Below are 12,141 nucleotides of genomic sequence, written 5' to 3'. Positions count from 1 at the left end.
CTGGGCAAAGGCGTGTCCCTGACTCATGCATATAACAGCCTGGCGAGCTGCGATAGGCTTCTGCTCCCCAGTCCTCCGCTCTCTGTGCACCAGCACACTCAAGCTCCGCACGATGGCCGAGTTCTCCCCTGAACAAATGGTGTTCAACAAGCCAAAGGTACGTTACCAGCTCTACGCTGCGCTGTGAGTATTAGAGTATGGGGGGAAACAAAAGTGATGAATTATTGGTGGGACATTTCCTGGTTTTACGCGTGTTTTGAGTGCGCAAACGCTCTTCAGTGTTGCACAAGTCCCTGTGACAAGAAGGAGAAGAATGGTTGACATGTGAAGCAAGAAATTTATTCTTACAACAAAAATAAAATATTATTGAGCTACTTTTAATAGCCGCTGTCGTGGTGTTGAGACCTTTAGGTAAACAAGGAAGAACATTAGTACAGCTGTGCCGGCTTTAACCAAGAGCCAACAAGCCGCGCTGATATGAACGAACGGGGCTTCTTGCTGGAGACCCTGCTGGGTTATTGCCTTTTTGCTCTGCCACAGAACAAAGGAGTCACCTTTAATGCGTGTGGCTGAGCTTCAAGCCACAGAAAAACTTACTTATTTTGCGTTATCGTCGCCTGGTTGCTTTACAGCAGTTCTTTCATCTGCTGGTAGAAGCACCTGACTCGCATAACAAATCGGAATGCACCTTTAACTGCACCTCATTTGACATGCACTTGAGGCACATGCGAAACACATACTCACGAGTGCCCTTTGGAGTCTCCGTGCTGACTGTGCACCTGGTCTGCCCAGGACCTGACGGTTGATAAGAAGGCAGGAAATGACTCAGTTACGGAGACGGGCACACAGCAGAGAAACATGGGCTGTGTGTGTGTGTGTGTGTGTGTGTGTTGGTGAGAGATCATGAAGGAGAGGCCTTAGTGGGTGGGTTGTGTACTGCTTGCAGAGATAATCTGATTAAATATTAATTTGTGGTTGTAGAGTTGATACCTCTGCTGGGGTTCATTGTCTGCAGCAGCCTTCACCGGCTCACAGTGAAGCAGCTTCAGCTTCATGTAGTAATGGAGCTTGTAAGGACTAACAGTCATTTTTATTGCTGATTAACCACCTGATTATTTTCTCAGGTAGTACTTCATAAGGCATTAAGTCCAATGTCATGGACATAATCAGTGAACATTTCACACTAACCGTATATACTCACCTGTACTTGAGATACATCACTATGAGTTGTCTCTGATATGTAACTCACCAAGAATCCTTACTATCCTTATTATCCTAATTATTGTGTATATTTTAAATTTTATTATTTTAATATCTACTTTGTGCTGTGACGGCTGCACAACAGTTTCCCTCGGGGTAAATAAAATTCTGTCCCATCTTAATTATTTAGTCTAAAAAACATCAGAAAATAGTGAAAAATGCCTTTCCAAATTCACCAACTTTATTTTGGTTGACCAACAGTCAAAAAAAACAAAAAAAACAAAACATATGTTTATATATACACAGCTTATAATGGTGTGAAACTTGTAACTGTGAAAGTGAAACCATTTGAAGGACAAATCCAGACAGAAGCTAAAATGTTGCATTGAGTCACAGCTGAAGCCCGCTGAACTGAAACGCAGCGCTGCGCTTCATCTTTGACACGACAGGAACTTCCTACACGTTCTGGTTTCACAAAGTTGTGCAACGTTTAGGTGCCAGTCACGTTCTTTAAAAACCGACTGTTAGAACCTGCACACGTGTTCAGTCAGTGGACGTGACGCCGTTGCACAGTAACTGCTGGATTGCTGAAATGCAGATTCAGATGGATGTAAGTCCCACTGACTTACATAACTTATCACAAAGCACCACAGGAAGTGATGTGCACACTGAATGATTTGCCACAGGACTTCCTGAAGATTGGCTGACCAGCTGTCCCCTGTCTGTGAGCATGTCTGAGTGCTCGGGGTCACTGACACAGCAGGCTTCTAAGGGAAGAAAATAAATGTAAATAAAAGAGACACTCAAATACTTTCAGCAGCACACATTACCTCTCGTTGTAAACATTTGGGTCGAACCATCTGATCCCAAGATTTTTATTTTCTTTGTCACACAGATGGACGCAGCACAGGCTTTGACCTTCCTTTAAAGGAGGCAGTGAGAGAGCAGTCGGCCATCATGGCATTTATTTTCATCATCTTTTCATGAATTTGGCAGCACTCAGCAGCTCCAGAGTCATTTTAGAAATTCACTTAAATATCACTTTAAAGCTGCGTCAATGGCCAAAAACACAGAATATCTCTGCACCCTCATTGCTTGTTTGAGGTGAGTTTTATCCATCCTGCGCGTCGTGTTGTGTTCAAATCTTCAGCATTTTTCTTCAGAAAATCCCCTCAGAGCGTTTCAACATTTTGCATATTTCCAAATCCATCCTTTAACACATGTTGTTGGCGTCAGAACTTTTCTTCTTCTCTTGGATGAAGCTCAGCTGTGGTCATGAGTAGGATCACTGACTGCTCTCTTTATGGATCCAGCCGAGTCTTATGACGTTTCAGCTGTTTTGATTTGTGATTTTTACATTAGTCTAGAGTTGAACCAATCAGCTTTAAGCCCTTAAAACGTGGCTCAGAATCTTAAATGCTTAAAACACATTATTAACAGTCTTAAGGTATTATTTATTAAGAGTGACAAACTCAGAAATACTTCATCAGGACTGAGCGATTGTGCTTTGATCAGGTTTTGTTAAGACCTGATTGGCACAGGGAAGGATGTGACGTCATCCCTTTCCAAAGGAGCCCCATAGGAGTGAAATTCATTATGTGATACAAAGCTTCGGCGGCTGATCATTTCCATTATTGATTAACGTGATAGGCAAATACTGAATATTAGAACACACGGCATGAGAAAAGATGAGCTGGAAAACGTGAAACTAGCACAGTGCACCCTTGCTTTGGTACACAGTAGGAGCTTTAATTTGGCTTTAATCCTCATTTTCTCCTTCGTTATCACTCCCAACCTGAAATAAGGTTGAGTGTCTGTGGTGCGAAAATTTTAATCTAAGTGTGACCCTGCTGGCGAGTGTAGTCGAGGCCTCGTTTGTTGGAAGGGGGAGCGTGATTTATCTGTGTCATCTGCCAGATTAAATCACAGCGCTGGGTGCTGGAAGGAGATCCGACCCGTCTCTGGCACCCCTGGCCTTTTCACCATGCTTTGCTCACTCATGCGTTCTGCATTCATGATGGACTGCAGCCAAAACTCTGAACTTCGCCGCCTCAGCGCTCCCTTTTGCTGCTCTCTTTTTTCTTTTTAACCCCACTGACGTTTCTCGTTTCTCTTCTCATGTGACATGTAGTGCGCAGTCAGGCGTGTGGCCTTCCGTCTGAAAATAATTTGTTTTGATTGGCTGATTGATTACTCATTATCGTGTATGCTTGTCATCCACAGGTTGAGCTACATGTGCACCTCGATGGCGCCATCAGGGTGCAGACTATTCTTGACGTGGCCAAGTAAGTGTGTCTGACTTTGGCGTCAGAGGTTTTTGGGGTTTTTTTCTTTCTTTTTTTTTTGTCCTTTTTGGCTGAAAACAAACTGTCAGCTCCATCGTGAACGACACTAATGAGAGCCGTGAGAGTGAAGCAAAACATTTAAGTTGCAGTCCATAACAAAATCAACAGATAAAGCAGAGCTGAGCCTGCCAAAATCCTCCGTAGTGCATCTGAGCCAGCGTAACATTCTGACATTAAGCCGAACACTCAGAGCTGAAGTTTACTGAACTTTAGCACCAGATGTTGCGCTGGACTCAGCAGCAGCTCCCACGCCACAAGTCATTTTGACAGCCGTGCAATGAAACGCTTGAGGATTGTGTTGATTGGTAATAACAGCGTAATGCAGTTACTTTAGCAGGGCGAACGGGAGTGGATGAAAACGAGGCTTCATTCTAAAGTATTGCAGCACCTAACATGACATTAGACAGCATAACCTGCATCATCCTGTTACTGATGACCGTTCGCTCTCTCTCTCTCTCGTGGATGTCGAGCAGATTAGTATGGCAGCACTTTGTGTTCAACTCTAAAGTCTAGCACATCTCAGCAAAACACGAGAGGCACCACACTGAAGTGTACGTTGTTGGCTTTCTCTACCGATACCTGACAAACACCTGGCACAGTCGCTTTGCTCAAAATAAAACAAGTTTACTTTTGTACGTTGGACCTGCAGAGCTGGAAATAAAAAACCCTACTGTGTTCAGCTGAGTTTAGTGATATTTCCCTGTGGGTTCATCACTATGAGCGGCTCTTTTCATCTCACCCATTGGTAATGTGAAAATATAAATTAGAGCAGCTTTAACGCTCAGATACTTATGTAAGACCCAAGACATCAGAGTATCTTACCAGGTTTGTTTCAGGGGTTCCTTTTATTTATGTTTTCTTTAATAATCATACAAAATCACACAAATCATCACACAGAAAAACAGCCATCAGTTCACTTTTTGAAAAATGATTTTTTTAAAGTGTTTAAAGTGCTCATTTGAACCTCAACACTGTCCTTGAACTGTTTGTTTTTATTTTCCATCCTCTAGGAGACGTGGCATCCCTATGCCAGCAAACACTGTGGAAGAGATGACACAGATTATTATTCTTGAAAAGCCTTCCACCCTCACCGAGTGTCTGGACAAGTTTGCCGAGTACATGCATGTGATTGCGTAAGTGTGGACGTGTCCCCTTTAATGGTCCAGTTTCATAATTTCCGAAGGTGTTTTCTTGCTGAGCAGGCGGCAGTAAGCATAAAGAGCGATTACTCGAGCGATTTAAGTCCGGGCTCAGCTCATTAGTGTCACAGGAATTTCACTCCAGTCTAAAGTGAGCGACAAAGTCCAGTCACTCTAGTTTATTATCACACGTGCAGTTAAGTTATACAATGATGATGCATTCAAAGTCTCTTAAAGCCAGAGTGTGTGTAGTAAAACTTGTATCGGGCTGTAAGACACAGCAGGTTACGCAATGTAATTCTAGAGCTCGATGGAGGCTGGGTTGGTTTTAAATGCCAGACATGCAGGAGAGGAACACATCACTGTCAAGATCAAGTGTCACCTTGGCAATAAAACTCAGAGGAGAGTAGATTTGTTCAGGGGACCCTTTCCGATGTCTCTCTGTCTCATATTTAGTCCTCCAGCGACAGGGCTGAACTGTTAATAAAAGACCAAAAAACAGTCTTTCAGATGTTCAACAGCCGTGAAAGCTCTCAACAAAGACAGGCTGTAGTGGCTGGACCACAGTGCACGGCTGTGCTGAATGGACCCTTCTGTATCAAGGCTCTTGAAAGCCTTGTGTGCAGTATGGCTTCAACAATATAGGGAACTTGCTAGCTGAGTTTAGCTCATGCAGAATTGTTGTATGAGCTTAGTGGCTGTGGAGAACAACAGGCATTCAGGCCTGCGCGATGAGCATTCACTTTCAGTGTAAGTGCTGGAAGTTGGGTTGTCGTCCGTCACGTGATGTGGGATGGAAAATGTGCTGCTGAATCTAAAGAGGGAAATGGAGCTGTTCTTCTCCTATCATTTTCACATCACAACCCCGTGTTGTCATGCAGCACAATCGTGCAGGTGCATGTGTAGGAGTTGCTTAAATTAAATCACTGACGTCATATCAGCAACTCTGCTTAAATTCTTATATTGCTTGTTTTGTAAGCATCGCTGTTTATATAGTGGATTAGCAGCGGCTGATGGTTTTACTTGCCTCACTGAGATAAGAGATTATCAGAGAGCAATGTGGTTAATTTTGTGTGTTTTTCTTTCTCAGTGGAGACAGAGAGGCCATAAAGAGGATAGCTTATGAGTTGGTTGAGGACAAAGCCAAGGAGGGGGTGATTTATGTTGAGACCAGATACAGCCCACATTTCCTGGCTAACACTAAAGTGGATCCCATACCATGGAACCAGAAAGAGTAAGTCTTTATTCGAGTATCTGCAGGCTTTGGCGAAACCTGTCTTGTCCTTTTGGCTCACTGCATGTTCTCTTCACTCAGAGGTGACCTGAGCCCAGACGAGGTGGTGCACCTGGTTAACGAGGGCCTCAGAGAGGGCGAGAGGGCCTTCAATATCAAAGCCAGGTCCATTCTATGCTGCATGCGCCACAAGCCAAGTAATGAACTGTTCATGCTTCTGTCTGCCAAAACAACCTTGTGAGATAAGGTTCCTCACTGTACTGTCCTCTCCCTCTGGTTGTTCCTGTTAGATAATGAGCAGGAACACCACAGGAAGGGCTTGTTTTTAACTGTTGCATATGCCTAATAAAGGCCTTGACATGCGCGTACAGCATTTTCTAAACATAAACTGGCAACAAAAAAGATAAAAAAAACCCAAAACACCTGACACCGTTCACATTTCTGTAAACTTTGAGCTATGCATAACAGTGTTGACAGGAAACTGGCAGCTTAACATGAGGTGGTGAATTGAAGCCAGATTGCATAACGATGCCTCTCACATTTAATTCCGTTAAAAATTCAAATGTTAATTGGTGACCCACATAGCCTCGAACATTCAAGTCAGCAGTGCTATTTGTACTTGGCTCTTGTAGTGAGAGTTTTCTAAATGAGGCTCCTGCTCTGCTCCATCCATGCAGCTGTTGTCCGGTGTAACCCGACAGCAGAGCGCAACTCATCATCTCATCTGTTCTGTGTTCGAACATACGGAGGATATCTGATTGTGTCTTTATAGTAGAGAATGTAGATTGTTTTTAGGAAAACATGAAATACTACCAAGTGAGGCCTGAGTGTATTCAGTATACTGTGTAAGTTGTCTTGTGCTTGTCATAGCTGTAGACTGATGGAGGCGGATGTAGCAGAATGCTGAGACGTTGTATTTCATCTGTGCTGCATCACCTGCCTGTGTGTTTGACTTAATTGGCAGGACCAAACCGTGTGGTAAAATTGTGTACTTTTAAATTATTGCAGACTGGTCCATGGATGTCGTGGATCTGTGTGAGAAATACCGCCATGAGGGAGTGGTCGCCGTCGATCTGGCAGGCGATGAGTCCCTCAGCTGTGAAACCTGTCCAGGACACAGGAGTGCGTTTGAGGTGAGCGTGTCGAGGTGTCAGTCTGAAATCAACAGGCAGTCTCTGCAGAAGCACGAGAGCAGGTGTGGCCTTTGACGTGTACCTGTAACGGCTGTCTACTTTAATTACAGCCTCACGTGTTGGGCCAGCTTTTGTGACCTTGAATGTCACCTTTTTCAAAAAGCTTTAACAAGAAGTGTGATTGCTGGAGGAACATTGCAGACAGTGTAAATACAGAAGGAGACTGCTTGGCTTGATTGGGTTGGTGCAGACATTAGTGTCCCCCTCAGGAGGAGTAGCATTCATTTTTCACCAGGTCAAAATTTTAATTAATTTCATAATTAGCTAATGTTAGCATGTTGACACGCTAGGCTAAGATGCTGAAGCTGGTAAACATTATGGGTGCTGAACTTCAGCATGTTAGCATGCCGACATCAGAGTTTAGCCCAAAGCACCTCTGTATGAGTCTGCTTAAACGTGTTTTATGAAACATGTTGTCCTCCCTGTAGCCTCATGAAACCCCATTCATCAATTCACAGACTTTAAGGAAGTACTTAAGATCTGTTTGGACCTGTCTGCCTACATATAATATCATGCAGGTGCACACCCTCATTTACCATCAAGATGCGCGTGTTGTCACAGTGGCAACAAGCTTTAAGGCTGCAGTCAGCTGTAGCCGTACTTTCTCACATTTGTCAGCGAATAGTTTCAAAGTGATGAGGTCTTAAATGTCTTCAACTGTGACATGAGAGTATGAGAGCGACACACAGCGAACCCAAACAAGTTCTCTCTTAAGCTCTGAGGCTTTTAAGAAAAATCCAATTCGGTTTTTAGCCAGCATTTATTGATTAATTCAGAGAATACCGTAGTAAATCAGTTTGCCTGTCAGACCATAATAAATGTGGTAGACTAATCAGTTAATACACGGCTGCCCAGGATGTCAACAAAATCTCACCTGAAATTAATTACAGGCTGGATGGGGACAGTTCGTACTGTTTCAGTCAAATTAGAAAATAAATTGCAGCGAATGAGTGAAAATTGACCTCGTAGGCATCGGACATTTTTATTGATTATTTGCTTTGGTTTTCTGTCATTACACATTGAAATGTTTTTGACGTGTATCTCAGTCATTTATAGCTTAAACACTGCAGTCTACTTTGACTTTCTCTTAGCAGCTTCCTCCTCCCGGTCGCCAGAACCACAATAAAGAGGCCCTGAGCTCGGTTACCACGGCAACACTAACCGTCAACTAACAGCATGAAATGCCAGGAGGAGACTCAGGGCTTAAGGAGCTTTTTTAAACATTAGTGTCCAAACAGCGTGTGTGTAGAGGTGGAAAGGCTCACTTTGCTTATGTGCCGCTTCTTCTTTCTACTGTATCCATAGAAATACAGCATTAGTACATTATTATTATTATAGCAATACTGGATGTTATGCGCATTGCTCAGTTGTCCAGAAGGGAGTTTCCGCTCGCTTCCACAGTGTAGAAATCCTGTCAGGCAGAACTGATATTGATGCAATGAATAGAAAGCACTTCAATTATTAACATGAAGCAGATTTCACAGAGCAGAGTCCAAACTAATACTGAGGGTTATCTTCATAACTGCATGACCTCCAGATACACACATGCAGATGAAGTCTTATCTGTGTTAGGTTCCACAATGACAAGATACACACATAGTAAAAGCATACGTTTATTCTTTATTGCTTCTACGCTCCGTCACAGTACTGGGACAACATCGTTTTCCCCTCCCGAACCCCAGACGTATGCAAAAACATGCCTAAATGATGAGAGGCGCCTCAGTAGATGCTGCAGCAGCGCAGATGTGAAAACCAGATGTTTGGCTGTGCTGAGGTGTTCCTTGATTGATTTTGTTGACAGGAAGCAGCGCGCCGTGGGATCCACAGGACAGTCCACGCGGGAGAGGTGGGGCCGCCGTCTGTGGTGAAGGAGGTGAGCCGCTCGACGATAACATGAGACATTTCTGGACGGGGCGAAGGAGTCATCCGAGAGCTTTAATTTACAAGAGCAGCTAAACAAAACAATGAAGTCACGCACTGACAATAGAAATGAGCAAACCGGCTGTCGGAGGCAGAGATCCAAAAGAAACAGAAAAAGTTTTGTGTTTGTTGATGAAGTCAGTGAAGGAGGTCATTTGAAGTCCAGTGGAGATTTTTATTTAGCAAAAAGGAATGCACATACTAATGCAAATGTGTGGATGCACACATTGCAATTATTTTTCACCGTTTGTGTCCATCTGCTGCCGTGTCTCAAATCCTTTGGTGTAAAACTTGGACGGTGGCTTCCATATTAAGTGGCCGCTCGCTGAGGAAGCCATCCCTCAAAGTGACAGTCCAGCTATGCCACAAGAGTTGCGAATGCGCCTCTAGAAATAGCCTGCATATTCTGCTGACGCGCCGCATGGAGGATTTTTTGCTGTTTGTAACCTTTTGCGTCCACCTCGTGACCCCTGTGTGTTATTTTAGGCAGTAGAAGTGCTGAAGGCCGAACGGATTGGACATGGTTACAACACCCTGAAAGACCAAGCCCTGTACAAGAAACTGCTGGCTCAGAATATGCACTTTGAGGTATGGAGCTATCAAGATTTACCACCAGCTCTGTTGTAAAAGTGCCTGTTATCTATTAAACATGCAGTCCGTGCTTCATCATTCATCATCACAGTGACATGCTGGCCTCTAGTGGAGTCTTAAGCATCACAGCTGGAAGAAGAAAGGCTGCTGTCCTTACCTGTCTGTCTCTGCTGTCCTGTTTACAGACTTGTCCTGTTTCCAGTAAGCTGACGGGCGCCTGCAACGCAGACTTCACCAAGCATCCTGTCATCACGTGAGCTGCTTTTATTTTACAGGACACTCTGGTGCTTAACCTGCTTTCATGCAGATTTGGGCACTCGATTCATTTTTGCTTGTGTTCCGGCGCTCCTCTTGAGCAGGTTGATGAAGGACAAGGCTAACTACTCGCTGAATACAGATGACCCCCTGATCTTCAACTCAAACATACACCTCGACTACAACATTGCGCACAAATACATGGGGTTCACTGAGGAGGAATTCAAACGACTGGTGAGATCAAATGCATGAATAATTATAGCAGTGCTTCCAGGGATGAAGGCATTTGAATATGGTTGGAAATGACAGCATGGGGAGTAGATGCCCTGTGTATGGCAATGCTTTTCTCGGACACTAATTAAAACAGGAACAAAAGCTTGCATAATAGAAGCGTGTGTGTACTTCACATCCAGGTTCCATCAGGTTTACACTGATCCACTTTCTGGCCATGAGCTGCATAAGCAGAGCAAGACGAGACGAATTGGATGAGAAGATTGATGCCAGTCACATCTGTATGGTAGACAAAAGTACTTGGGCACCTGACCATAACACCAACAGGGACTTTAATGACATCACATTCAAAATACATAGATATTAATATGGAGTTGGCCACCTCTCTGCAGCTCTAACAGCTTCCGCTCTTCTGTGAAGGCTTTCCACAACATGTTGGAGTGTTTCTGTGGGAATTTGTGCCCATTCATGCAGTAGAGCATTTGTGAGGTCACACACTGATGTTGGACCAAAAGGCCTGGCTCACAATCTCCGTTCCAGTTCATCCCAAAGGTGTTGGATGGGGTTGAGGTCAGGGCTCTGTGTGGGCCAGTCAAGTTCTTCCACACCAAACTCATCCAACCATGTCTTTATGGAGCTTTGCTTTGTGCACTGGGGCACAGTCATGCTGGAATAGAAAAGTTCCTTCAACAAACTGTTGCCACAAAGTTGGAAGCATAGCATTGTCCAAAATGTCTTGGTGTGCTGAAGCATTAAGATTTCCCTTCACTGGAAGTCAGGGGCCGAGCCCAAATCTCTGACAAGCAGCCTCATAACACATCTGATTTCAATAATAAAGAACTCTGTCCCAATACTTTTGTCCATATGGTGTATGTTGAATAGGCTTGTACAGACAATTGCACATTTCCTATTTTAGATGTTTTTGTCAGTCAGTAGTCAGTAGTTGTATCCATGGTGATTTCCACCTACTGCAACATCACGTGCACAGCCTTTATAGCCTCATATTTACTATACAAACAAGAGTGTGACATCAATCTTCTCATCTTTTGGGAAAAAAAGTGAAATGCATTTCCCAAATTTGTGAATTACTCCTTAAAGGAGAGCTCCAGCTGTTTAGAAGCACAATAAATGTTTACCTCATTGTCCTCTTGTGTCTTATAGAACATCAATGCTGCACGGTCATGCTTCCTGCCTGAGAACGAGAAGAAGGAGCTCCTCCACAGACTGTATGAGGCCTACGGGATGATTCAGAACGCTTCCTTTTAAACCTGGCAAGGAAGCCCGAGGATGAAACTAACGGAGGGACAAACCGCTCTGAACGTCCCCGCCTGACACAGGCAGAATGTCTTTTTCCTCATTTGTAATGAGAAATAAAGTCCATAGAATAATATGTCACATATATCTCAAATAGCTGTTGCCTTTACAGTATTCCATCTACACACTCGAGATACCTTCAGTGCTTTAGTTTACACTGCAGGTCCAGAGGATGTCATGGTGCTCTGCAAGGTGCAAGAACTGTAGCTGAGTGTTTGGTCTCTATGAAGCAGAAAGTCTGGATGACATCCTGTGTTTACATTCCATCATCATAAAGAGAATCAGGGAAGCTTTTGATGCACAGTAACCCATTTACCTTTAACACCTTGTCAGCCTGTTAGGGAAGGATACAGGGTATTTGTTGTTCATTTGTGTCATTGCTCAAAAGCGATGGTGTCCTGTATATCTTCTGGGTGAGAGCATGTGGTGAAGGAGAAGTGAAAGGTGTGTAGGCTGAGAACTGAGCTGCCTTCGGGATAAAATATGGTTTACTGTGAATATCAGTTGTTTGAGGGAATCCAGTGTTAGAAACATGAGTGCTTTTCACACACACACACACACACACACACACACATAAAAATGCAGGACACATCAGGTGAAACGGCGAAATACCGATAAGTGTCGTCTTACATTTGAACACTAGGTGGCACCATAGTGTCACCTAGACAAACCGTGGACAACTCACAGCTGATTTAATGCGGCTTTGCATTTCATAATTA

General features: G+C 43.8%; 1 protein-coding gene across 1 annotated transcript; it reads left to right on the top strand.

Annotated features, from left to right (window-relative positions):
* On the top strand, nt 1–11,990 carry ada (adenosine deaminase). The gene is made up of 11 exons (XM_046396631.1): nt 1–157; nt 3,424–3,485; nt 4,556–4,678; nt 5,775–5,918; nt 6,000–6,115; nt 6,927–7,051; nt 8,913–8,984; nt 9,518–9,619; nt 9,808–9,875; nt 9,982–10,111; nt 11,270–11,990. The coding sequence occupies exons 1-11, from the start codon at nt 26–28 to the stop codon at nt 11,372–11,374; spliced, it is 1,179 nt and encodes a 392-aa protein (XP_046252587.1). The 5' UTR covers nt 1–25; the 3' UTR covers nt 11,375–11,990.
* Nucleotides 11,991–12,141: the final 151 nt, after the last annotated feature.

This window comes from Scatophagus argus, chromosome 8 (assembly GCF_020382885.2).
Source record: "Scatophagus argus isolate fScaArg1 chromosome 8, fScaArg1.pri, whole genome shotgun sequence".
Classification (NCBI taxonomy): Eukaryota; Metazoa; Chordata; class Actinopteri; family Scatophagidae; genus Scatophagus; species Scatophagus argus.
Note: the sequence above shows the minus strand (reverse complement) of the source record. Positions and strands in the feature narration are given on the sequence as shown.

Coding starts and splice junctions, on each gene's coding strand:
- ada (XM_046396631.1), top strand. CDS start 26: ATGCATATAACAGCCTGGCGAGCTGCGATAGGCTTCTGCTCCCCAGTC. Junction 3,486..4,555: donor ACTATTCTTGACGTGGCCAA/GTAAGTGTGTCT, acceptor TCCATCCTCTAG/GAGACGTGGCATCCCTATGC. Junction 6,116..6,926: donor CTGCATGCGCCACAAGCCAA/GTAATGAACTGT, acceptor AAATTATTGCAG/ACTGGTCCATGGATGTCGTG.